Source organism: Mustela lutreola, chromosome 16 (assembly GCF_030435805.1).
Source record: "Mustela lutreola isolate mMusLut2 chromosome 16, mMusLut2.pri, whole genome shotgun sequence".
Taxonomy (NCBI): Eukaryota; Metazoa; Chordata; class Mammalia; order Carnivora; family Mustelidae; genus Mustela; species Mustela lutreola.
Genome location: NC_081305.1, coordinates 45706820 through 45733448, shown reverse-complemented (window position 1 = coordinate 45733448; position 26629 = coordinate 45706820). Strand labels below are relative to the sequence as shown.

Sequence of the window (26629 nt, the reverse complement as noted above, 5' to 3'; positions counted from 1 at the left end):
AAGAAAGCAAGGTGGGAACAGGGTACATAGTGAGAGAGACGTAAGAGAAGGGTCACAAGGGGGCTTTAAGAGTATTGGTAATGCCCTCTTTGTGGGCTTGGGTGGCAGTGATATGGGTTCCCCCCTTTGTGATAACTCGTAAAACTGCACAGTTGCATGCACGTTTCTGTAAGCATGTCGTATTTCAAAAAGTTTTAAAATGAATAAAATCATAATCTCTGAAAATTCCTGGCCAGTGTGTGTGTGTGTGTGAGAGAGAGAGAGATTGAGAGAGAACAACCAAGTGAAGCACTTACTCTGGGCCAGGCCTTGTTCTAGGTATTGGGTGATACAGCAATGAATGGGACAGACCAGTTCATTCTCCTGGAGGTTTTTAGTAATTTCTCATAGTAGCACTTGTTTTGCTTTGTGGAATGAATATGAGGATAAATATTAATATTATAAAATTACAAGTCACAGGGCGCCTGGGTGGCTCAGTGGGTTAAAGCCTCTGCCTTCGGCTCAGGTCATGATCCCAGGGTCCTGGGATCGAGTCCCGCATCAGGCTCTCTGCTCAGCAGGGAGCCTGCTTCCCTCTCTCTCCCTCTGCCTGTCTCTCTGCCTACTTGCGATCTCTGTCTTTCAAATAAATAAATAAAATCTTAAAAAAAAAAAAAATTACAAGTCACAAATTCCCAATACTTATGCAGAATCCACTCACTCCTCCCTCTTTGCCCTGCCTGTACCCTGATCTTGTCCTTCCTTGTCTGCTACCTGATCCACCACAGCAGTCTCCCCCTTGGTCTTCCTGCTTTCAGGGCAACTCCCACACTGTTTCCCACCTGCAGACAGAGTGCTCCCATGTCAGACCACAACCCTTCTCTGTTCAAGAACCTTCCATAGCTTCAGATCACTCAGAGTAAAAGCCAAAGTCCTCCCCATGGCACACAAGGCCCCACACAACTTTCCCTGCTCTCGTCTCCTTCCACTCTGAGGGCTAACTCTGCCCCAGCCACACCCTTCACTGCTTCTCCAACCCTCCATACCCTCCCTGCCCCAGGCCCTTTGCACAAACAATCCTCGCTACCTAAAACTCTCTTTCCCCAGACAGGAGCATACCTCACTCCTCACCTCTTTTAGCTCTTTGCTTAAGTCACCTGATGCATTCCTTGACCTCCAGTGAAGGAATGTCACCCCTCCTCTAACAGTCCTCTCTTCTTTCCCTGCTGTTATTTCTCCAAAGCACCTTTTTTGCCTTCCAATATCTTGGTTTCTGTTTCTAATATATCTTGGTATCTGTTTCTCCCACTAGAAGATGAACTCCAGAAGGGTGGGGATTTGGATGTGTTCATTGCTATATTCTCAGTGCATAGGGCACCTGGTGCATAAATGCTTATAATATTAAGCCCAGAGTCTTCCCTGTTCTTAGCGGGGGAATGGGTCAGGGAAAGTTTTCCAGTATAGAGGGGCCTTCGGTAGTTAATTATAAATAGAGAAGAGATGAAATGCCTGGGTGGCTCAGGTCATAATCCCAGGGCTCTGGGACTGACCCCACATCGGGCTCCCTGCTCAGTCTGGAGCTTGCTTCTTCCGTTTCCTGTGGCGCTCCCCCTGCTTGCAAGTAAATACATAAAATCTTTAAAAAAAAAAAAAAAAAAAAAAGGAAGGAAGGAAGAAAAAGAAAAAAGGAAGGGAGGAAAGAAGGGAGGAAAGGAAGGAAGGAAGAGAGAAAGAGGGAAGGAAGTAAGGAAGAAAGATAAAGAAGGAAAAGAAATAGAGAAGACAAGCAGAGGGCACAAGGCGTGCAAAGGCCTGCTGATGAGCCCGGATTACCCGGAGACTCACAATCGCGAAGAGGACGCGGGAAGCGCGATCACCGTAGCGACCGCAACGCAAGCAGCGTAAGCTGCGCGTAAAGACAGCACCAAAACGGCGGAGGGGGGCGGTGCCGTCCGAGGTGCACGAAGCCCCGCCCACAGCGCGCACTCCGTGCCGCGGAAGCAGCCGGGGCTCCGAGGGGCGGGGTTGCGAAGATGCGTCACGCGCCGTACGCTGCCGCGCGTGCGCTCCTTTCCACGTGCGAAAGCTCCAGACTCGTGTAGTCTGGGTCGCTCCAGAGTCCTGAGCCGGGGAGCTGAGCTCTCGCCATGAAGCCAGGTGCAGGCCGGGGTTGGGGTCCAGGGTCAGGGGTCAGGGGTCAGGGGCTGGGGCCGGCGGGAATCGAAGCGCCCGACCGGCGTCGGAGGGGCGGGGCCTTGGCTTAGGGGCAGGGGCTCCGGTGTCTTGTGGGGTCGGGGTCCTGGTTCCGGTCTCTTATGGTTAGGGGGTATTGGTTCCGCCTTGTGATGGTAGCCGAGCTTGGGGTTCGGGTTCCTGGTCTGGAGGTGTGTGACTGGCTTTGGAGGTTACAGTCGTGAGTCGAGCATATTGGGCTTGAAATGGGGGTGGGGGGTCCTGAACTAGGATTCATCTCACAGAGGCCGTCATTAGGGGTCTTAGTTGTTGGGCTGGGGGTGGCAGACCCCAGAGTGCTGACCCAGAGTCTGGATTCAGGCATCTGGGGGCTTGGATCTCAGGCCGTGGGATTTGGGGTTAATGTCTTGGTTCACAGGTGGAGAGTCTCGATTTGGAGTCCAGGAGAACTCCGTTTGCTTTCTGTGTCCCCGCCGCAACGACCATCCATCCCCTTAGGTCCCGGGCCAGCTTCTCAGAGAGGGCCCAAGTGAATGAAGACTCCTGCTTTGACAGTGTGTAGCTTTCTCTGTCCCACTTTCCCGCTCTCTACTCTCCCGAGAGGCGAGTCTCTGAGGTTTGAGTGATCGTGATTCTCAACTCGGGTGAGATGAACCTTCACAAGCCCAAGATAGGCTTAGCTTGGGGTGGGGGGTGAGGGGGAAATAGTCACAGGACATGAGTGATTTTATTCATTTGATTTTCCCCGAGGTTCTCATGAACCCACCCCACCTCCCTGGTGGAAGATTGATGATAGTCCAGGCTTTGACAGTAGGAAGGTCTTAGTTCATAAATTTCAGTGCTAGCTTTGTTTTTTAAGATACTGTGTGACCTTGGGCAAGTGGCATTACCTCTCTGAATCTCAGTTTTCTTATCAGTAAAATGGTTTCCGGTTATAATTTTAGCAAGATCGTATTAAGAAAAAATAGCATATCGTGGTAATCTTTCTGCAATATTTAAGTGTACAAATCAACAGGTTGTACACAGTAGCCTTACACGATGCCATATATCAGATCTTAATAAAGCTGGGGGGAAAGTAGCACAAGGCTTGACACATAGTGCTGTTTCTAATTGTTAGCTTTATCGTTCTTCTTTTTTTTTTTTTTTTTTTTTTTAAGATTTTTTATTTATTTTAACAGAGAGAGATCACAAGGCAGGCGGGGGTGGGGGGGAAGCAGGCTCCCCGCTGAGCAGGGAGCCCGAGATTCCAGGCTGGATCCCAGGACTCTGGGATCATGACCTGAGCGAAGGCAGAGACTTTAACCCACTGAGCCACCCAGGCGCCCCTTTATTGTTCTTCTTAAGAGTAGCAAAATTAGGGTCTTTCTCCCTGGCATCTTGGGTCTTTCTTTTTTTTTTTTTTTTTTTTTTTTTAAAGATTTTATTTATTTATCAGAGAGAGAGAGAGGGAGAGAACAAGCACAGGCAGACAGAATGGCAGGCAGAGGCAGAGGGAGAAGCAGGCTCCCCGCTGAGCAAGGAGCCCGATGTGGGACTCGATCCCAGGACGCTGGGATCATGACCTGAGCCGAAGGCAGCTGCTTAACCAACTGAGCCACCCAGGCATCCCATCTTGGGTCTTTCTAAGTCAGGCTGTGCCCCTCCCCGCAACTTGCTCCACTAGAGTTTGAGGAAATCTTCCCACTGACCCAGAAGGTCTGTTTCCTAGCGCAGATCTTTGTTATCCCCTAATCTTTTCCCTCAGTGTGTGGAGATATGGGGTCATCTGGTGGGCGGGGCAGCTGGGTTTGTGGATCCTTGTATCCCCTGTGAAACTCCCTTTCTCTTCAGAATTTGGAGATCAGATAGAATGGTGTGTGTGGGGGGGGGGTGCTGGACTGTGTATCTCCCGTCAGACACTGGCATGCAGGCAGGCACCCTATAATCTGATTCCCCCCAGGAATGGAGGAGACACCTTCCTCCTAACCCTTCCCTCATTGTGTTAGGCTATGAAGTTGCAGAAGTTGTTAAGAGTCAGCTCTTCACGGGGGCGCCTGGGTGGCTCAGTGGGTTAAGCCTCTGCCTTCAGCTCAGGACATGATCCCAGGATCCTGGGATCGAGTCCCACATCCAGCTCCTTCCTCAGCAGGGAGCCTGCTTCTCTCTCTGCCTCTGCCTGCCACTCTGCCTGCTCATGCTCTCCCTCCCTCTCTCTCTCTCTGACAAATAAATAAATAAAATCTTTTTAAAATAATAATAATTAATTAAAATTAAATAAATAAGTAAATAAAAATAAAAGTTTAGAAGCTGGAGAGGGAGTTTGAGGAGGAAGAGCACAAAGAACCCGGCATAGAAAGAGAGAGGTCACAAAAGTCAACGGGAGCCAGAGTTGGGTGGTGGTGGTTTCTCTTTGGGCTGCACATTTAAAATCACCTGAGGAGGGGGCGCCTGGGTGGCTCAGTGGGTTAAGCCTCTGCCTTCAGCTCAGATCATGGTCCCGGGGTTCTGGGATCGAGCCCTGCATCGGGTTCTCTGCTCAGTGGGGAGCCTGCTTCCCCTTCTCTCCCTCTGCCTGCCCCTCTGCCTACTTGTGATCTCCATCAAATAAATAAATAAAATCTTTTAAAAATAAAAAAATAAAAAATAAAATCACCTGGGGAACTTTAAAAAGCCTTGTGCTCAGGCCCCTACACCAGACACCTAAACAGGATCTGTCCATTCCAGAGTTTAGCCAAAGGTGAGAGTCACTGATTTCGGTCTTTGGAAGCCAGAGAAAGGAATTTTGGATGCATTTTCAACGTGACAGAAAACCACTGAAGGGATTTAGGCAGGGGGATGAAGAGATCCGATTTCGTGCTTTGGGAAAGGTCAATCCCTAGCTGCTGTGTGGACAGGAGACTCTAGAGGACATTAGGGAGTAAAGGTAGGCCAACTCTTCAGGAGTACCCAGACTTAACTTTTAACACTTAAATTAGTAATACCGATAAAAAGTTTTTTATTTTTAAAGATTTTATTTATTTGAGAGAGAGAGCACAGGAGTTGGGGGTGGGGTACTGAGAGCAGAGGGAGAAGCAGACTCCCCGTCCTAGCCTTCAAAGCAAGGAGCCTGATGCAGGGTTCTCAGGATCCCAGGACCCTGAGATCATGACCTGAGCTGAAAACAGCCACTTAACCTAACCCACTGAGCCACCCCGGCATTCCTATGTTTTCATTTTTAATGGCATTATGATACATGAAGCTTTCCTAGCGTGTGAACATAGTAATGCATCTTTACAAAAACTCTGGCAAGTTTACTATTGAATAGTTGACATCAAGTGAAATCATCTTAAAGCATCACCAACATTTACACTATTATCTTACAACTCATGGGATTTGCCGAACGTACGGCTGAGCTTGGGACCCTGGCACAGAAAAGTCAGCTGTTGAATCTATTAGCACCAGAATTCCATCTGCTTCCGCCATTGTTATGGGCTCGGTGAAGTGGACGGGTTTGCTCTGACCTGAGCTGATGAAAATCAGGTCTCCCTGAATCTTTTCCCTTCAACTTTCAGTCCTGTTGACAAGCCCTAAATTGTTTATACATTGTCACTCACCCATAAAGGACAATTCAATTTTTTTTTCTTGTTTTTTTCTCCCTGAGGTGGGAGAGACTTCTGCAGGTTTGTGAGCAGGGAGATCGGGTAGCAGGAAAGACATCATGCCCACCTCCCCTCCAGACCCAAGTTCAGGGGGTGGGAGGGCGTGGAAATGTTGCCAGGGTCTGGGGGCCCCTGCTGCCACAATGAGCTGCTCCACGCTAACACTGAAAATAGAGTGGATTCTGCAGATTTGCTATCTGACCCACAAAAGCAGAACTTTGACAGTAACCTCCGTGTACCTAGGTGTTCCACCCCTACCCGAATCCCCACTATTTTGAGTTTTACATTATCATCCTCTTGCCTGGGGATGGCGGGGTGGGGGGCGTGGCTTGTGGGTTACAGCCTGACATCATTTCATTTTACTTGTTGCTGAACTTTATAAGAGATACTATGTTGGATGTGGTTTTCTTCAACTTGCTTTTTCACTTAACTTATGACTCTTTAAGATTATTTACCTATTGCGTGTAACTGTAGATCCTTGTGATTGTTGACGATGAATATTCCCCAGTTTTATCTGCCGGTGGAACCTCTGGGTTGGCCCCTGATTTTTCTGCTGTTGGGGGTATCAGGGACCCCTCCCGGTGGAATCGTGAGACGTAACTTCTCCAGCCTCATCGTGCTCTGATTCCTCTTTCTGTTGCCATTACAGGTTTCAGCCCCCGTGGGGGTGGCTTTGGTGGCCGAGGGGGCTTCGGTGACCGTGGTGGTCGTGGTGGAGGCCGAGGAGGCTTTGGCGGGGGCAGAGGTCGGGGTGGCGGCTTTAGGGGCCGAGGCCGAGGAGGAGGAGGACGAGGTGGTAAGTGACACAGGATCAGGAGGCTTTGCCTGGGCTCGGGGTGCGGGGAGGGAAGAGGTCATGGGATCTCCCTCTCTCACGGCCTCCCTGCCTTGCAGGTGGAGGTTTCCAGTCTGGTGGCAACCGGGGTCGCGGTCGGGGAGGAAAAAGAGGAAATCAGTCGGGGAAGAATGTGATGGTGGAGCCTCATCGGCATGAAGGTGAGTGAGGTGAGCCGGGAGCTGCCGAAGGTGGGGTGTGGTGGGGTGCGGCCCAGGGTCTTCACCTTGTACTGTTTTCCTCGCTTAGGTGTCTTCATTTGTCGAGGAAAGGAAGATGCCCTTGTCACCAAGAATCTGGTTCCTGGAGAATCAGTATATGGAGAGAAGAGAGTCTCTATTGCGGTGAGAGCAGAGCCCCTGCTGACAGGGTGGCCAGCGGTCTATTCTCCCTGCCCCCACCAGGAGGATCATCTTAATCTAGAAGTCAGATCCCCACTTCTGTGGGTCCTGGGTCCTCAGTGTGGCCCAGAAGACTCTGCACATTCCAGCTCCCCCTGTCTCCCCTCTGACCATACGGACCTCCTCTCTCCTCCCTCTGCCTGGAGTACGGCTCTCCCAGCTATGTGCGTGTGGCTGGTTCCCTTTCTCACAAGGCCACCTTACAGCACCTGATCTGTCAGAAGCAGCCGTCACTGCCCACCCTCCACCCTGTTATCTCATGTCATTTTCTTAATGGCCAGGCACACTCTTGCTCGGGGCTTTCTGCTGCCTTTCCTGCTGCCTCGAATGCAGTTCCCCAGATAACTTGCTTGGCCCGCAGCTCCTTTGGGTCTACTGCAAGTGCCTCCTTCTGGGCTCTTCGCTGGTCACCCTGTCTCATCTTCCGCTGTCCCTCAGCCCATTCCCCCTACTTCATTTCTTCTTTCCTGACTTGATCTTTGCCCTAGCAGCTGTCCCTGGCTACCATCCCATATGTGTTAGTTCAGTGTATACTTACTCCTTGAGGGCAGGGGTCTTGGTCTCATTCAGTGTACCTCCCTAGTGCCTGGCCCACAGTCTGTGCTGGCACAGCGAAAGTTTGGCAAATGAATGCACAGGTCTTGCTGTTAACGGATGTGATCTCTCGTCTCTCTGTTTATGGTCTGTCCCTGCCTCCTTCTACCTGAGTTGATAACCTCCATGAGAGGGCAGGCCCTGTGGCTGTCACGGTCACTGATGTGTACCTGTGTTTATTTCTTGAACAATGAACAAGTGCTCAGAGCCCTGGGGCGAAGGGCAGTGGGGTCTAGCAGAAAAACCTGGCACTATCTTCCATCCCCACCTCTCCCGGCCTAGGAAGGAGATGACAAAATCGAGTACCGTGCCTGGAACCCCTTCCGCTCCAAGCTGGCAGCAGCAATCCTGGGCGGCGTGGACCAGATCCATATCAAGCCGGGGGCCAAGGTGCTCTACCTTGGGGCTGCATCAGGCACCACTGTCTCCCACGTCTCTGACATTGTAGGCCCGGTGAGTGGATGGGAGGAGAAGGAGGGGGGAGTAAGGGCAAGTGGTGAGGTGGAAGGGAGGGAGAGGTGTGGCTTGGGGCTAGGCCCTTCCTGGAGAGCACCTGTGGGAGAAAGAGCAGCTCCAAGCATCCGGTCTCCAAAGCCTCATTTAGTCTCACTCATGAGTTCATCTAGAGGGAAGGGACATGGGTACGGAGTAAGTGCAGTTAGAGGGGCCCAGGGTGGAGACGGTTGGAATTGTTTGCCCTCTTTCAAAACGTTTGCCCCCAAGTCTGGTCTTCTGGTTTCTCTTAAAAAAACAGGTGTCAGTTTCTGGGCCTGCATTTCTGTGTCACTGTGCAGGCTCCCTGGTTAGAGGACCCCAGTGCAGCTCACTTCAGGATCCCCCACTCCTCCGCATGACTGTAGGCTGTGTCATTTAGTGGTTAAAAACCCCAGGCTCTGATGTGGGCATTTAACAGTGAGGTGGCCTTCGGCAAGTTATGGAAGCCCTCTGAGCCTCAGTTTACCCTCTGGAATATCTTGAAGCTAAAGGAGTGAATTCCTGTGAAGTACTTAGAGCAGTTCCTGGCCCATTGTAAGCTGTTAGGACGTCATTGCTGTGCTCTGGCTTCCTCGTTTGAGGCCTGTATTGGGGGACTGGGCTCTCAGATCAAGTCAAGAGGGATCGAATAACCCTTGGCAACAACAGTTGTCAAACGGCAGGATTTTGATTCGGGCATTTGAAGGGACGCTACTTGCAGTGTTCATGTCCAAAAGCAGGCTTCCCGCTGAGCAGGGAGCCTGATGGCGGGCCTCTGTCCTAGGACCCTGGGATCATAACCTGAGCTGAGGGCAGATGCTTAACAACTGAGCCACCCAGGTGCCCCTGAGACCAGTCTTTTTATTATTTGATTTATTTTAGGACGGTCTAGTCTATGCAGTCGAATTCTCACACCGCTCTGGCCGTGACCTCATTAACTTGGCCAAGAAGAGGACCAACATTATTCCTGTTATCGAGGACGCTCGGCACCCACACAAGTACCGCATGCTCATCGGTGAGGGCTCTGGGGGTTGGCTCAGCTTGTGTAGGCCAGGCCACACCAGGGTGTCTGGAAGAGGTGGCCAGAGCCCTGATTGGAATGGAATCAGAGTGGATGAGCAGACCTTCTGAGTCTGTTGGAATGAAGAGAGTGAGGGGAGCTGGGTGGGGTTGTGATGCTCAGGTATCGGGCACCCTCATACATCCCGCCTCCCTCTAAAATATGGTACTTGATATGCTTCCCTGGCTTACGTATAACAGCCTCCCTCAGAGGTCTTCCTACTCATCACCTGGGGCGATCATAACCCAGAAAGGATAAACTGAGTGTGGTCTGGCTTAGAGGGACCCATTGTGACTATTACTGTGTTTAAAGAAAAAATTGGAAGCATAATGTAAAACTGGAATTCCTTGTAAACCACCCTCAGAGGTAACCAATACAAGCAATTTTTTGTCTGCTTTCCCCAGTTTAAAAAAATCAGTTTTCATTATACTATGTTTTTGATTGTTTTATTCAGTCACATTGGCTTAAAAATAATACTTTGCATTCCTCTAGTTTTGAGTTGTTTTTTTCCCCCCATGCATTCATACTATACCCTTTGTCCTGCAATGTATGTCACTTTTGACAGTCCCGCAGACACTTTTGCCTGTAAGTGCTCACCTTTACTTGCCTTTTTGATGATGTGTCTGTCTCCCCTCCCCCCCCCACCCCAGACCTGGGAGTGTCTCGAGGGCAGGGTCCGGGTCTGACTTGTCTCTGTGTCCCCCACACCTGGCCCGGGGCTGGCCACAGAGTAGGTGGCAATCATGGTTTACAAGAGGAGTGAGTGGATTGTGTGATTGGGTTTTGGACCCATCCTGGGAGCACAGTGGAGGGAGGGGGATTGGTGGGGTGAAGGGAGACTGGAAGCAGGGAGGACTCTGGCAGGAACCTGCTGGTGATGGGGCCTCATGGGAGGGGCTGAGAAGGTGGGGTGGATCCAGCTTGTAACTGTCACTTCTTCCTAGCGATGGTGGATGTGATCTTTGCCGACGTGGCCCAGCCAGACCAGACCCGGATCGTAGCCCTGAATGCCCACACTTTCCTTCGTAACGGAGGACACTTCGTGATTTCTATTAAGGTGCGGGGCTTGGAGGAGTTTAAGATGGGGTGGTAGTATCTTCTTTGTAACTGCCCAGCAGCTACTCAAAAACAGGGGGCCTTCCATCCTACTAATCCAGACAGTCTATTCCCAGACTCTATCCCTGCCCCCCCCTCCAAATAGCACATGATGGAAAACGTCTATAAAACTAAAAGGCTTTCAGTTTAAATAGGCAAAGAATGGTCAAGTGCATGATCGTGGAGTTGACCATTTGATTTTGAATTCCAGCTTGCACTGACTCTGAGCAAGTTACCTAACCTATGTGCCTGCCTGTTTCTTTACGTGTCAAGTAGAGGGATTAGTCCTATCTCTTCTAGTGTTGATACAAGGATTAAATTTATCAATATATATGTAGTGTTTAGAATAGAGCCTGGTATAAAATTTTATTTATGTATTTATTTTTAAGATTTGAGGCAGAGAGCACAAGCAGGAGAGGGAAAGGGAGAAGCAGGCTCCCTTGCTGAGCAGGGAGCCCTATGCCAGGCTCTATCCCAAGACCCTGCAATCATAGCCTGAGCTGAAGGCAGACACTTAACCAACTGAGCCACCTAGGCGCCCCTAAAATAAACTTAAGATGAATGCTAGATGCAATTTGAAAAATGTTTTATTTTGAAGTAGGGATTTTTCAGCCAGATTCACCATTCCTTAGCCTTTTGTTACATTTGTTTTAGTATTCTCAACATTATTACTATTGTCAAAGTAAAGGAAGTAAGAGGTGAAAAAGGAAAAAAAAAAAACCTGGATATAAAATTAAAACACTGGCTTTAAGATAAATAGGTCTCTGTGTGAAGTCCAAATCAAATTGGAAAACTTCTCTAACGAAGTCTTTCCCTACATTTCCAAAACCTGAGTTTCACGGAGTTTCCAATGAAAACAAATACTGCTGGTTTAAAGAGCACAAAAAAAAGGGAAAAGAGCCCAAAGCCTTGCTGCGAACTTAAATTCCGTCTTCTGTAGGCCAACTGCATTGACTCCACGGCCTCTGCTGAGGCTGTGTTTGCCTCTGAAGTGAAGAAGATGCAGCAGGAGAACATGAAGCCCCAGGAGCAGCTGACCTTAGAGCCCTATGAGAGAGACCACGCCGTGGTGGTGGGTGTGTACAGGTGAGCAGGGGCAGGCAGCCCACGCAGACCGAGCCCTGCAGGTCAGCCGTTGGTAGGAGTGTTCCAGATGATGACAAGCTCTGAATCGCCTCTCTCCTTCCTCTCACAGGCCACCTCCCAAGGTGAAGAACTGAACCCCTGGCCATCTGGATTGCCAAGAGATTATGTTGCTACTGTTTCACGTGTGTTTTTCTATTAAAAGACTCATCCAGGCGCACCTGGGTGGCTCAGTCGCTTAAGTGTGGACCTCTTGATCTCAGCGCAGGTCTTGATACCGCAGTCGTGAGTTCAGGGGCAGCCTTCTTTAAAAATTCAACCGTCACCGCTGTGGGCTGAACAGCGACCGCCATTCCACAGTGCGCGTGCGCCATTCGTCAACTGGCGCGGTAGTAGGGGTGGGCAACTTCATCTGGTCGCTCGTGCGCATGCCCCTTTCTTGGCTGGCTTTTGCGCAGTCGTAACTCGGATTCTGACGCCTGGGCGGGGTTGATAGCATACTGTGCATGTCTGCCGGTAAGCTCCGCTGCGCGCAGGCGCGGAGTGTTACCCTTGGTCACGTGGGGGAAAGGACGGGGGGGGTGGGGGCGGAGCCCGGGGTGGGGGGGCCGGTTTGTTGTGGTCGCCATTTTGCTGGTTGCATTACTGGGTAATAGGGGCCCTGGCTCGCCGTGTCTGCCGGATACCTTCAGCCAGTGGGCAGGTCTGAGCTCGGGCTTCCCGAGCAGCTTGAGTCCCCTTGCCCGCGCCCTCAGGTAACAACGCGGTTACAGGTGGGGCGGCACGAGCTTGCGGGAAGGGGGTAGTACAAACCCGCCCTGCCCGCGTCGCCGCCAGACTTAGCACGAGGCCGAGGGAGGAGAGCAGGGGGCGGCGGGCAGGTGCAGTGCAGGCCGTGCCTGACTATTCATAGTCGGGTTCTTGGAAGGGGCCGAGCCCGAGGGAGCAGTTTTGGGAGGGCGACTGGGAGGGGGTAGCGGGGCCCCGCTCCCGCCCTTTGTTTGGGCTCCGCTCCTCCGGCTGCATCGTCGTCGCCTAGCAACAGCCGTTCTGAACTGCGATTGGTTGCGCTCTTGGCAGCAGAGACCAATGGCACGGTTGTTGCCATGGCAGGTGCGGACTGCCAAGCTCAGTCCGGCCCCGCCCGCCGGGGCTCCGCCGACCGGGGCGGGCCTCCAGGGTGGGGGGCGGGACGCCTGGGTCCCCAGGGGCGGGTGGCTGTGCGGGGCGGGGCCGGCGGGGCGAGGGTTAACCCGCCCCTCCCCCGTCCACCTGCTTTCCCCCTTCCCCCGCGTGCCCCGGGCTGACCCTCGTTCCCTCTCCTCCCCGCCCCCGGCGGTGGCGGCTGCTGTTGTCACCCACCGGGCCGCCTGTCCCGCTTGCCCTCCCCGCCGCGGGGCTTGCCGGGCCGGCCGGGCCGGGACAGGCGGCCGCCTCCTCTCTGCCGCCACCGCCGCCATGCTGGCTGCTCGCCCACCCCACTGGGGGCCCCACCGCGCCCCAGCCCCCCGTGGGCCCCGCGCCAGCCCTGACCCGGGTAGGGGGTGGGTGCTGGGAGAGACAGTCCTGCTGTGGGAGGGCCCCAGGGAAGAGGTTGTTTCGGGTGAGGGGCGGGGGAGCGCCAAGAGAGAGGAGGGATCCTGGAGTGGCCAGGCTTGGCATAGGAGAAAGGGATTGACATGGGAGAAGGCCCGTGGGGAGAGGATTTTGGTGTGGCAGGTACTCTGGGAGGGGAGAACTCTATGTGATATTTGGGGAATTTGGTTCTGGGGGCCTTCTAGGAATGGGCACAATTGTGGATTGACTCTGATGTAGAGAAGAGTAACTGGAGAAAGGGCCCTGGTAGGAATATTGGATGGGGGAGTAGGGGAAGATCCAATGTAGGGGAGAGAAGGGCAAGTGAAGAGACGCCTCCTCCTTGCTCCCATAAGGAAAAGTGAGCCTTGATTGGGAAGGGGGACCATGGACTAATATGGGGAAGATCACTGATGTGGCACAGAGAAAGTACCTTGCGGGGAGGGGGGGGTTGCTGATGTGGGAGAAAATGGTATAGAGATGAGGTCTTGGCATGTTATGGGGAGGTTCCCCTGGGAAGGGGGTGCCCTGATGCATGAGAATGTCATAGGAGTAGGATTCTTTTATATAGGGACTATCCTACATAACAGGATAACCTTGGTGTGGTCCCCAGGACCCTGATGTGGTTTTAGGGGCCTGCAGAGGACTCTGCTATGGGTTTGGAGGGGACCCAGAGTTCTCTCATGTGGTTTGGGGGATCCTAGAGTTCTCTGGATTTAGGGATCTACTGGGAAGGGTAGATCTTGAAGTTGCAGGGATCTTGTGTGAGGAGGCACTGGGGAGGGCCACAAGCAAAAATGGGAACCAAAGAGTGAACCCTACTCCCTATACTGTCTGTGGTTTCTTTTTCTTCTTTTCCTCCCCCCGATTATTGGTGTCTTTCTGTCCTTTCCTGTCATGCCCTATATCCCTGCCTGGCTTTCAATCATCCCTGCTCATATGGTCCCCTCTTTGTGCCACCAATTTCATTTATTTGGTAATCATTTGTTGAGGGGCTCTGCTGTCCCCCCCCCCCGCCACCCCACCCTCTCTCCCCTTTCTACATTGCCACCTGTTGTCCTTTCTCTCCTCTCCCTCTGTGTTGCCTTCTTTCTGATGTCCACCTCTTTCCCGCCTGGCCCTGTCCCACACATCCCCTTGTTCCATGTTGTTCCCCTGCCTCCCGCCTGCTCTCAGGTCTCAGCGGCGGTGGCAGCCGAGGTGCAGGATGCGAGAAGGCGCCCCCCGGCCGGGCTCCCGCTCCAGGCCTCGCTCCCCTGCGGCCCTCTGAGCCCACCATGGCCGTTCCACCAGGCCATGGTCCCTTCTCTGGCTTCCCGGGGCCCCAGGAGCACACGCAGGTATGCGTTCAGCTGGCTCCTCACCTGCCTGGGGTAGGGGGAGGCTGGGGATAGAAGGGTCCTGGGGGTGAAAGATATTTTGGTTGCCCAGATCAGCTTCCCCAGGGGCAGGAAGGGCTCATCTGGAGTGGAAGAGAATAGAGTTGCTGGCCGAGTCTGTTTGGAGAGCCAGGGTTCAAATCCTGACATGGTGGTTAAATGCCTCAGGTTCTCCCTGCTTTAGTTTTCTGTTCTGTAAAGCAGAACCAAGAATGATACCTACCTCACAGTGTTGCTGTGAGGTAAACAAGTTAATGAAATGCATGTAAAATGCAGAGAACAGAGCTTGGCACCTAGGAAACACTCAATGAATGTTGACAAAGGAAAAAAAGGTCCAGAGTAAAAGACAGGCTGGCAGGGTGAAAGGCAGTGAAGTCTGAGCCAAAAGGATCTTGGAGCCAGCAGCATCTAAGGGTATAGAGTCAATATTCCAGGGTGGACACTATCAAGGCTCTGAACTGTAGGGCTTGAAGCTCGATGGAGTGGGAGGTCCAGGCTGCCGGATCCCAAAACGCTGGGCAGAAACGTGCAGAGTTGGGGGTGAGGGATGGGGCGATCCCACAGGATGAAGGTAAAGCCTGATAGCAGCCCTCAAGATGGGACACCCAGAATGGATGGTCTCAGGTGAAGGACTGGGAAGGACAGCCCACATTTTTATCTGATCTCTCCCACAGAGGTTCAGAAAGGAGTAAAGGTGTGGGATGAAAGGTCAAGGGTAAACAGTTGATCATTCATTCACTCAGCAAATCTCTGATGACCACCCACTATGTGCCAGGCCCTGCTCTAGGCACTGCAGATACAGCAAGAACAAGACAGTCTCTGCCCTTGGGGAATTTATATCTTGGTGGTTGTCACACAGGAACCAAGTAAATCCGTGTGTGGTAACAATAACCCAGCCACCCAGAGGGTTCTCCCATGGTCCGAGGTAAAGGTCTATCCTCAGTGCCCACCCCCCAACCCGGCCCACAGGTATTGCCTGATGTGCGGCTCTTGCCACGGAGGCTGCCCCTGGCCTTCCGGGACGCGACCTCAGCTCCGCTGCGCAAACTCTCCGTGGACCTCATCAAGACCTACAAGCACATCAATGAGGTGGGTGGGGGGCTAGGGAAGCAGGGGACCTGGCTGGGGGCTGAAGGGTCCTGGCTGCCAGCACAGGTCACTCAGCTATCTTTATCTTCTGGCTGGCTGGCTGGCTGGGCAGGTATACTATGCGAAGAAGAAGCGGCGGGCCCAGCAGGCACCACCTCAGGACTCGAGCACCAAGAAGGAGAAGAAGGTCCTGAATCATGGTTATGATGACGACAACCACGACTACATTGTGCGCAGCGGCGAGCGCTGGCTGGAGCGCTACGAGATTGACTCACTCATTGGCAAAGGCTCCTTTGGCCAGGTGTGGGAGGCCCCCCCCAACTCTGGCCCTGGGATCGGGGCACCCACTGATGTTGACCCACAAAAGAGTGGTGCCCTGCTCTGTCCCACATCCCTTTCCCCCCATTTCCTCACTTTGTGACATGCCCCGCCCCGGCAGGTGGTGAAAGCCTATGATCATCAGACCCAGGAGCTGGTGGCCATCAAGATCATCAAGAACAAAAAGGCCTTCCTGAACCAGGCCCAGATTGAGCTGCGGCTGCTGGAGCTGATGAACCAGCACGACACGGAGATGAAGTACTACATAGGTGAGGCCTGGGGTAGTGGTACTCCCAGTACGGAATGGGGCTGGTGTCTTTAGGGCCAGGGCTGGTCTGCAATTCCCTGATATCAGTGATTCTCCTGCCGCCTTCATGACTTTTGTCCTATGCCTGTGATGGTGCCAGTTGGAGTTTATTGGGTGTTCACCGCTGCAAGCCTATTGCAAGCACTTTACATGAATTAACTGGTTTCAGTCTGACCATGGCCCTGGGGGGGAAGGGGCATCTTGGCCCGCAGCTTGGAGAAGAGGACAGGCATGTAGATGCTATCATTTGCATAAGGTCACGATGTTTGTACTCGGGGGCTGTAATCTCACCAGGCAATGGGCTCCAGCACCTGTCCTCTTAATATCTATGTCAGTCTTTTTCCTCTTTCCAGTACTTATTGCTCTTAGAAAAAGCAAGTGCATTGAAAGAGTGTGTTTCCTTAAATACACATCCTTACCCTAAATGGAAAGCCAGTGTCCGCTGCACAAAAATAAACAGAACTGAGACTAAAACAATGTTAGAAAATTAAGTGAGGAAATGTAGAAAGGCATTAAAGACCCATCGGCACCAAAAGGAAACTTTCTCTTTGGTTTATCAGAAAGTTTGACAAGATGGGTCGCCTGGGTGGCTCAGTGGGTTAAGCCTCTGCTTTCAGCTCAGGTCATGATCTCAGGGTCCTGGGATCGAGGCCCACATCGGGCTCTCTGCTCGGTAGGGAGCCTGCTTCCCCTTCTCTCTCTGCCTCTCTGCCTCTCTGCCTACTTGTGATCACTCTGTGTGTCAAATAAATAAAATCTTTAAAAAAAATAAAGAAAGAAAGTTTGACAAGAGACTTGAAGAGAATGAACTTGCCTTTATCACAGAAATCATTCTCTTGATGTGACTAGCCGCTGCTTCCCGTGGGCACCCCACAGTTTGGCCAGAGCTGCAGAAGCAGAATCCCCGATCAGCTCCCAGCCTCTCTTATTACTGTGTGCCCCGGGCCGCCTCTGGCCCTTTCTGAGCCTCAGCTCCTCCGTCGGCCCCTCTCCACCCCCTTGCCCGCAGTGCACCTGAAACGGCACTTCATGTTCCGGAACCACCTGTGCCTGGTGTTCGAGCTGCTTTCCTACAACCTGTACGACCTCCTGCGCAACACGCACTTCCGCGGCGTCTCGCTGAACCTGACGCGGAAGCTGGCGCAGCAGCTCTGCACAGCGCTGCTCTTCCTGGCCACGCCTGAGCTCAGCATCATTCACTGCGACCTCAAGCCTGAGAACATCCTGCTCTGCAACCCTAAGCGCAGCGCCATCAAGATCGTGGACTTTGGCAGCTCCTGCCAGCTTGGCCAGCGGGTGCGACACGGGGCGGTGCGGGCCGGCATGGGGGCGGGGCTCCCGGTGTGGGTGTGGTCCGGGCGGGGGCGGGGCCAGGGCCAGCTGGTGACTGGCGTCCGAGGGGCGGGGCGGGGGTTGTACGGTGCTGCCCCACGTGGCCGGTGCTTGAAGGGTAGTATTGGGACGGGGTGTTGGCGGCACAGAGTCGTTAAGGCCAGTGAATGGGGTAGGTAAAGGAGAGGGCCACAGGGTACAGTACCCAGTAGGAAAGAAAGAAAGAAGCCTGAGGAGATAGGGCTAGCTTTGGGCTGTCGGAGGGGGCAGGGTGGAGTCGGCTTGGTAAGCAAGGAGTGGTACTTGGCTAAGTTTGCTGACCCTGTGCTTTTAATGCTGTGGAGGAAGTGGAGGGTGGGTGCTTTAGTTTTGCAGCTTCGTGTGAACAGGCATTTGAGAGGCTTGGAAAGGGTATGGATTGGGTGGGTGGCAAGGGCCTTGGGCTTACACACTGCTGACCTTCAATAACCAAGAGAGGTCCAGGGTCAGGCCTCAGGATGGAGATCTGGGTCAGACTGGGCCACCAGAGACTTCTGAGGCTGATGAATAAAATGATGGTAGTGGCTCCTGGAAGGTGGGTGCTGATAACCTTCAGGTTTAGAACCCCCATCCTCCGTTTTCATGGAAAGAATCTTATCTTAGTCTTGGGTATGTCAGCAGCACCGCTCGAGGAGGCTGGGACCTCTGACTGGCCCTCTTCCCTGCTTCACCCCCAGATCTATCAGTACATCCAGAGCCGCTTCTACCGGTCGCCTGAGGTGCTCCTGGGTACACCCTATGACCTGGCCATTGACATGTGGTCCCTGGGCTGCATCCTGGTGGAGATGCACACTGGAGAGCCCCTCTTCAGTGGCTCCAATGAGGTGTGCTCCCGGGGAGGGGGTTGTGCTGGAGGGGGCAGAGGCCCGGCTGGGCTGGCCTGCTAACCCTGACTGCCCACCTGCTCACAGGTGGACCAGATGAACCGGATAGTGGAGGTGCTGGGCATCCCACCAGCCCCCATGCTGGACCAGGCACCCAAGGCTCGCAAGTACTTTGAACGGCTGCCTGGGGGTGGCTGGACCCTACGAAGGACAAAGGAACTCAGGAAGGTGCGGCCCCTGCCCCATGCCGCTCCTCCCACCCTGGTGGCCCCTCACTCTCTCACACTTGGGGCTTCCTTTTTCCCTGCTTCCTCTCCCTTGTGTCTTTCCCTTCCTTCCTCTCCCCCTTGTCTGTCCTTTCCTTCGTCCCAGCCCAACCCATGTCTCCTACCCACCCTACAACTCTTCTTAGCTTCTTTCCTTCCACTTTCTCTCTTGTGCCTCTGTTTCCCCGTGTGTGTCTCCCTGCCCCTCCTGCCCACTGACGGCCACTCTCTTGCCCCCCCTCCCACCCCCTCCCTGCCAGGATTACCAGGGCCCCGGGACACGGCGGCTGCAGGAGGTGCTGGGCGTGCAGACGGGCGGGCCCGGGGGCCGGCGGGCGGGGGAGCCGGGCCACAGCCCCGCCGACTACCTCCGCTTCCAGGACCTGGTGCTGCGCATGTTGGAGTATGAGCCCGCCGCCCGTATCAGCCCACTGGGGGCTCTGCAGCACGGCTTCTTCCGCCGCACGGCTGATGAGGCCACCAACACGGGCCCGGCAGGCAGCAGTGCCTCCACCTCACCCGCACCCCTTGACACCTGTCCCTCCTCCAGCACCGCCAGCTCCATCTCCAGCTCTGGTGGGTGCCCGGTGCCAGTGGGGCCAAACGGGAGGGAGGGAGGGTGGGCAGCTCTGGTTTGGCCTGAACTGGGAGACCTTGCCCCCCTGGGCCTTCACCTAGAGCTGTGAAGCTGCGCCACCCTGAACTCAAGAATGGGTGGGGCAAAGAGAGCTCTGACCTGGTCTCTCAAATTGAGCTTGGGCTCACACCTCTAAAACTGCTTCGGGGACTCTGATACCCAGAACTGAGCTCTGACTGTAATCTGAAAATTGGGCCCCATCCTTCAGATAGGCTCCCAAGGCCTGGGCCTGGGTCACGAACCAGACTCAACCACCGAAAGATTCTACCACCACCTCTCCTCACTTAAGGTTTCTCCTCATTTTCTCCCCTGGCACTTCCAGGAGGCTCTAGTGGCTCCTCCAGTGACAACCGGACCTACCGATACAGCAGCCGATATTGTGGGGGCCCTGGGCCCCCCATCACTGACTGTGAGATGAACAGCCCCCAGGTACTGGGGGCCTTGGGGACTTGGAAGTTAGTAGTGGGGTATCTGGGACTTTAAGACCTGGGTCTGCATCACCCACTGTTCCTTTGCTCCTTTAGGTCCCACCCTCCCAGCCGCTGCGCCCCTGGGCAGGGGGTGATGTGCTCCACAAGACACATCAGGCCCCTGCCTCCGCCTCATCACTGCCAGGGGCCGGGGCCCAGTTATCCCCACAACCCCGATGCCTTGGCCGTCCCCCGTCACCAACCTCACCACCACCCCCGGAGCTGATGGATGTGAGCCTGGTGGGCGGCCCTCCAGACTGCTCCCCACCTCACCCAGCGCCTGCCCCCCAGCACCCGGCTGCCTCAGCCCTCCGGACTCGGATGACAGGAGGTCGTCCACCCCTCCCACCCCCTGATAACCCTGCCACTCTGGGGCCTCGCTTGGGCCTCCGTGGTGTACCCCAGAGCACGGCAGCCAGCTCATGACCCAGCCCCCTCCCTGGGGCCCCTCCTGAAGCCATACCCCCCATCTGGGGGCCCTGGGCTCCCATCCTCATCTCTCCCCTTGACTGGAATTGCTGCTACCCAGCTGGGGTGGGTGAGGCCTGCACTGATTGGGGCCTGGGGCAGGGGGTCAAGGAGAGGGGTCTAGGCGCACCCTCCCCATAAGGACTGGACCCTTAGCCCCCTCCCCCCCCCCTTGTTTTCTATTTATTGTACCAAAGACAGTGGTGGTCCGGTGTCGGGGGGAGACCCCCTTCACCCTCGGGCCCTAGGAGGGGGTGGGGGCAGGTAGGGGGAGATGGCCTTGCTCCTCCTTGCTGTACCCCCCAGTAAAGAGCTTTCTCACATGCCTGCCTGAGCGTTTGCAGGGCCTTGGCTCCCTCACCTGGCCCTCAGAGGCGTGGTGGGGAATGGTGTTTGGGGTGGGGGTACCAGAAGAGCTTTGTCATGTGGGATGCGTCCCTGGGGAAGTTATGGCTGTTGGCGCAGACATGGAGCTGCAGAAGGTCCGGGGCTACAGAATCCTAGACAGAGATCCTGGATGGGATCCTAGCCCACGTTTGTCTTTTCCATGGTAAACAGAGACCCTGAAAGAGTAAAGGCCCAGTTCTGGCCTGTCTCTGGAAAATATCAGGATCTGCCCTAATAAGCCAGGGCTTCCACAGAGTCTGCAGGGGCGTGGCTCTTTATGCCAGGCAGGCATCTAGCAGGTGCTGAATGCATGTAGCAGGCCTTACTGGTGCCATCCGGGGGATGGCAGGCAGGCAGTGGGTACAGACTTTATCCCCAACGTCTGGTCTCACCCTGTGGAGCCATGACGGAGAAAAGCATTTTGAGATTCTCGGGCAGAAAGACATTCCCGGGGTTCCAGGTAAGTGGGTCTCTTTCCATAGCAATCTGGAAACTTTTGTCTCCCAACTGGCCAAACAAGAGCCTCCTGATTCGAAGGTACCTACCATCTCCCGCCACTGGGGCGCGGTGCTTCCTGGGAAATGGAGTTCTACGTAGCAGTCCCCTTTACGGTTTTTCGTCAGAGGACTACAAAGACCAGGATTCTTTTCGCTCACGCGTTAGGGACGGGCTCCCGAGGGGCCAATAGGCATTCAGAGACGGATGGGTGTTCCCGGATGCTTTGAGGCGGGCTATGGGGGAGAAGAAGGCCGTGATTGGGTAGCGTCGGCAAGGCTGCGCGCGAGTGTTGAGCTCTTTCAGGCGTGCGGCTGGTGGGCGAAGGTGCTGTTCCGCGAGACCGTACAGGTTAGGTGTCTGTGGTCTCAGAGCAAGAGGTAGGCGCTGAGGCCCAAAGCGGCCCTAACGCGCGGAGCATCACTAGCCGTGGTGTCCGTCTCCGCTCGCAGGAAGCCCCGGTTGGTAGGAGAGCCAGGCGATGACGCGAGGAGAGCGGATGTTCGGGAAAGGGGGCAGAGTGTGACGTGGAGGGAACCCAGGCGAGGCACCGGTGGGGAAGCATTCTGGGAGGAGCAGGAGCTGTCGGCGCTGAGACCTGGAGACAGGATGTTTGCGGTGGCCGTGGTGCGGTGGTTTGCGCACAGGCAGCGATGAGAAGCAGCCTGTTGTGTGAATGTGAACTGCGGGAGATGTAGTGTAGGAGATCTAATGGGAAGTTCTCTGTGAATTCGATCGCGGAAGATTTTGTTGGCCATTTAGGGAGCTTAGGCTTTGTTCTAAGGGCATTGAGGAGCCACGGGAGGATTTGTAGAAGGGAAGGGGCATGGTCCATTTACTGCCATCGAGGAATAGATTGATGGGAAAGAGACTGGGGTCTGGGAGCCCAGGGTGGTGGCAACATCCTGGGCAAAAGGTGTTGGGAATGAACCAGGGCGGGAGTCTTGGTTGGGACAGAAGAAAGGGTATGTGTAGGAGAGATGTCTAGAAGGCTGAGCTGACAGGATATATGGCTTACAGGCTGTGTGGAAAGGGGAGGTAGAGAGGGGCAGGGAAAAAGTTATCTCCAGCAGGTCGAAGAGAGCCTGGCGTATGGTAGATGCTTAATTTAAAAAAAATTTTTTTTGAATGAGCACAGGAGGCAGATGCTATTATGATCTCCCTTTTGTAAACAAAGATACTGAGGGCAGATAAAGTTAAGTAAATTACCCACAATCACATAGCTAGCAAATGGAAGGCCCAGGATAGTGTGTGTGTGTGTGTGTGTGAGAGAGAGAGAGAGGGAGAGAAAGAGAACCATTAACTTAGCAAGATGCGGGATGAACTTTGAGACATCAGCAGGGTCCAGATCATGTAGGTCCCTTAAGGAATTTAGGATAAGCATGGAAATGTATGTCCCACATTTCAGTTTCAAGCCCAGAACCTCTCCCTGACCTGCTGACTGACTGCCCACATGATATCTCTTCTCTCAAGATATCTGTAGTCATCTGGAGACCTGTCTTGACCAAATCGAACTCCGGTCTTTTCCGCAAAACCTGTTGTCCCACAGTAAGTGCCGCCTCCATTGTCTTATACTAATGTCTGGTCCATCAGCAAAGTATACTCAGAACCTGACCATTTCTTCCCACCTCCACTCTTGTCACCCTGGTCCTGTCCACTCTTATGGCCTGCCTACACCATCACAACAGCCTCCTCAGTGGTCTTCGTGCTCCCCACAGTCTGTTTCTCATATGCAGCCAGCGGGACACTGAATACCTATATCAGGGTGCATTTTTCTCCTGTCCAGTACCCTCTTGTGGCTTGTCTCACACAGGAATTGCCAGTGTTCTTTCCGTGGCCTTTGCAAGGCCCTGCATGATCCAACCCTTTTACCTCTCTACCTGTTCCTTTTACCCTGCTCACTCTGCTCCAGCCACCCTCGCCTCAGGGCCTTTGCACTTATTCCCTTTACCTAGAACACTCTTCTTCAGATAGTAGAGACTCACGTTCATCTCCTTTAGGACTTTACTCAGATATCATCTTCTCTCTGAGAACTTCCCTGGCCACCGTTCTAGAATTATATAACTGACATTTGTATATGTGCTGCCCAAGCGAGCACTATAACTGACATTTGTATATTAACTTCTCTTTAACTCTTCCTTAGGATTAATCACATCACTATTTAACTCACTATATAAGTTATTTATCGTGATCATTGTCTCTGTTCTCTGTACCCACAGCAGACCATAAGCTTCATGAGGACAGGGGCTTTTGTCTACTTCCTGCTTTATCTTTAGCATCTAAAAGTGCTCCTGGCACGTAGTCTGGGCTCAGTAACTGTTTACTGAAAGGATGGTTCAGTGGGTGCTTTCAAGACACAGATCCTAATCCAACGTGCTAGGGACTCTGTCCATCCCTTTTCCACAGGACTTTAGAGGACTGCCTTAAAGTTGTCTGATGTCTTAGACATTCGACAAGTATTTCTTCTTGCCTTGCTCTGTGCTCAGCATCGGGAACACAGCAGAGAACAAAACAGTTTCCCTGTCCCAGAAGAGGTCAGTCTCAGGAGTGGGGATTCACATCCTCAGCTAATCCCACAGATAGGAAATTACAAAGAAAGTTAGAGAGTGCCATAGGAGCACTTGGCCAGAAATCTAATCTGGACCCTAGGAAGTGGGGTTCAAGTGATGAAGGTATAGGCACTAAGGTCTCCATTAAGGTGTAAAAGTGTGAGGATGCCTGGGTGGCGCAGTTAAGTGTCCAACTCTTGGTTTTGGCTTAGGTCATGGTCTCAGGGTCCTGAGATCAAGCCCCACCCACATTGTACTCTGTGCACAGCATTGGGTCTGCTTGTTCCTCCCCCTCTGCTCCTCTACCCCGTTCTCATAGATAAAGTCTTCTAAAAAATAAAGAGGTGAGAGAGAGAGAGAGTGTGTGTGGGGGGGGGTGCACGTGCGTGTGTGTTGGTTGGAACCTAGAGGCTGAGGGGGAGCAAGAGGCCAGGTCATGTAGCCCCCGTAAGGAATTTGGGTCCTTACCCCATGTATAGTGGGAAGTCACAGAAGGGTTTTAAGGCGTGAGAGGAGATGCATTCAGTCTTGTATATCAGCAATCCCTCTGGCTGTCGTGCGGGTGAACTGACAAGGGGTTGAGTATTGAAGTAGTGAGACCAGTGACAAGGCGGCTGTCCTGCGATTTAAAAGGCTGCCACTGCAGAAGGCCACACATTCTTTGCTATTTCTCCCATCAGGAGGTGGAACGTCTTCCTCGTCTTTCATGTAGACTGGCCTGTAATTTGTTTTGACTAGTAGAATGCCATGGAAGTGATGTTGTGCTGGGTAGGTCCTTAAGAGGCCGGCAGCTTCTGCTTTCCCTTCCTTGGGGCCCTGGGCTACTGTACAGAGAAGTCCAGCTACTCCGCTGGAGGGAGACATGGAGACAGACGTGGATAGAGAGAGGTCCAGCCAGCCCCTAGCGGCTCCGCTGTGTTGGCTGACGGGCCAGACACGAGTGATGCCATCTCAGATATTTTCACCCAGCTCCCAGCTGACACCCTGTAGAATAGAGCTTCGCCTTGTCCTCTCCGTTTTGCTCAAGGTACAGAATCACAAGCGAATAAATGGTTGTTGCTATTTTAAGCCGCTATGATTTGGGATGATTTGTTACTCAGCCAGAGCTCCCTGAAACAAGCTCTCTGAGATCCTTTCATTTTACATTTTACGGATTCACTCATCTCAGCCCCACGGTCGCCCTGTGTGGGACTTTGGTTATTCCTGTTACACATAGGAGGAAGCGAGAGCACAGAGAAGCTAACAGGGTTCTAGCAAGCTACCCGGCTCAGAGTAAATACTGAGTGTGCGACTGCGTTTATGCCTCAGCTTGAAAATGCCCGTAATCGGTAAAAAAGGGGCAGTGAGATGAATACGAGTGGCACTAACCCACTTCTTAGTGCTTCCAAGGCTCCATGTCATTGTCACAGGATGGGGATTCTAATAATATTCGTCTCAGGGTCTGCCAGAGCAGGTGCCTAACACGACGCTAATTCCTGAGCAGCACACAGCCAGGGTTCTCGTGGACAGTGGCCTGTCTTGGGGGTTCTGACGGAGAGACAGGCAGGTCCTTGGTGATGCAGCCGAAGTGCTGGGTCAGGCCTCACCCAGCGTGAGCAGAGTGAATGACTTTTGGACTTTCCCATTAGGGAAACCAGTAAGTCTCATTTACACCAAGTTACATTGGGTTTTCTATTGCATGGAACCAACATCCTAACTGATTCTGGGTGTTTATTTATCTGTTTGTTGATTCATCAGATGTTGATGCACTTACTTGCATCCAAACACTGTTTTAGGGGCCAGTATTACAATAGTAAACAAGATCTTGGAAAGCCCTGTCCTTGGTGGAACTTCCGTTCTCATGGGACAGGTGGATGCTAAGGAAATCAGTGTTGATGATAAGAGCTTGGAAGGTTGGTGGTGTGGGAGGGGTGGAGGAGAGGAGGGGTAGAGAGTGACAAGCTCTGTGATGAAATGTTAATGCAGGAGAGACCTCCCCAAAAGGGAGGAAGCCAGCTGTGCATGTTTGCTAAGGAGATTCCAGGGAAAACAAGAGGCTTCAAGGCACACGGGGTGTGTTGGAGGAGCAGGAAGGAGTGAACAGGACCAGGGTGAACCAGTGGGAGGGAAGGGGATGAGGGCCCAGGGCATGCGGGCTTGATGAGCAGACTTGAACTCGATTTGCAACGAGGTGGGCAGGCAGGCAGAGCATTTTGGGCTCAAACACGATGTGATCTAACATCATAGGATTTCTCTGGCCACCCTGTGGGCACCAGGATGGAAGCAGGGCTCCACTGTGAAGGCTACTGCACTAGCCCAGCCAAGAGATGGTGGTGACCTGGCCAGAGGTGTTGTCGAATTTCAGATATTATTTGAAGGAAGAGTGGGCAGGATTGGGGTTATACAGGTGTGGGGTGAGGAAGAGGAGTCAACAACTCTAAGGTTTTTAGCGTGTGCAGAGAGAGGAGGGCGTGCCCAGAACTGTGTGAGGAAGGCCCAGAGAGGCTGTGGGTCTGATCAGCGTCCCCATGGCCTTGCCGAGCATGTGGGATATACAAGTCTAGCATTTGGGGGCTGGATCTGGGCTAGAGATACAAACGTGAGGGAGTCACTGCCATCTTCGTGGCATCGAGAATGAGGTTACTAAGGGAGAGTGGAGGTGCAGATGGGGTCTGGGAGCCAGAGCAGGGGTTCACGGGGAGTTGCTGCAGGAATCTGGGTGAGAGACCCCAGTGGCCTGCACCAGGGCAGGAGCAGGAGTGAGCAGCGCACTGGAGGCGTTTTGAAGACGGAGCCTGTGGTGGATTGGTCATGGGGATGATGGAAAGAAATGGACTGGAGGCTCATGAGAGCAGGGTAGAGTTAGAACATAGGGCAGGGACTCTGCTGTCTTCCTTTCCTTGGGCCCTGTGGTCCCTGCAGTCCCTCTGTCCCCATTCCAAATTCTGCAGACAAGAAGTGGATTGGGGGGGGCGCCTGGGTGGCTCAGTGGGTTAAGCCTCTGCCTTCGGCTCAGGTCATGATCTCAGGGTCCTGGGATCGAGTCCCACGTCGGGCTCTCTGCTCAGCGGGGAGCCTGCTTCCTCCTCTCTCTCTGCCTACTTGTGATCTCTGTCTGTCAAATAAATAAATAAAATCTTTAAAAAAAAAAAAAAAAAAAAGAAGTGGATTGGGGTCCGGCATC

At 53.4% G+C, this 26629-nt stretch overlaps 2 protein-coding genes across 5 annotated transcripts; both read left to right on the top strand.

Moving 5' to 3' along the window:
• The first annotated feature begins 1979 nt into the window (after positions 1–1979).
• On the top strand, positions 1980–11573 carry FBL (fibrillarin). The gene is made up of 9 exons (XM_059151677.1): positions 1980–2136; positions 6439–6585; positions 6684–6785; positions 6874–6968; positions 7902–8072; positions 8976–9108; positions 10098–10210; positions 11189–11334; positions 11444–11573. The coding sequence occupies exons 1-9, from the start codon at positions 2127–2129 to the stop codon at positions 11466–11468; spliced, it is 942 nt and encodes a 313-aa protein (XP_059007660.1). The 5' UTR covers positions 1980–2126; the 3' UTR covers positions 11469–11573.
• A 352-nt stretch (positions 11574–11925) lies between these two features.
• On the top strand, positions 11926–20358 carry DYRK1B (dual specificity tyrosine phosphorylation regulated kinase 1B). Of its 4 annotated transcripts, XM_059151674.1 has the most exons (12): positions 12103–12868; positions 14083–14246; positions 15255–15374; positions 15487–15675; positions 15814–15961; positions 17009–17295; positions 18048–18194; positions 18282–18422; positions 18721–18756; positions 18841–19036; positions 19420–19526; positions 19622–20358. In XM_059151674.1, exons 1-12 carry the CDS (start codon positions 12421–12423, stop codon positions 19991–19993), a joined length of 2355 nt encoding a protein of 784 aa, XP_059007657.1. In that variant the 5' UTR covers positions 12103–12420; the 3' UTR covers positions 19994–20358. The 4 variants fall into 4 exon arrangements, with proteins under 4 accessions (XP_059007659.1, XP_059007657.1, XP_059007658.1 ...); XM_059151676.1 differs by lacking the exon at positions 12103–12868 and adding an exon at positions 11926–12086 and having other exon boundaries at positions 18721–19036; XM_059151675.1 differs by lacking the exon at positions 18721–18756 and having other exon boundaries at positions 12104–12868.
• Positions 20359–26629: the final 6271 nt, after the last annotated feature.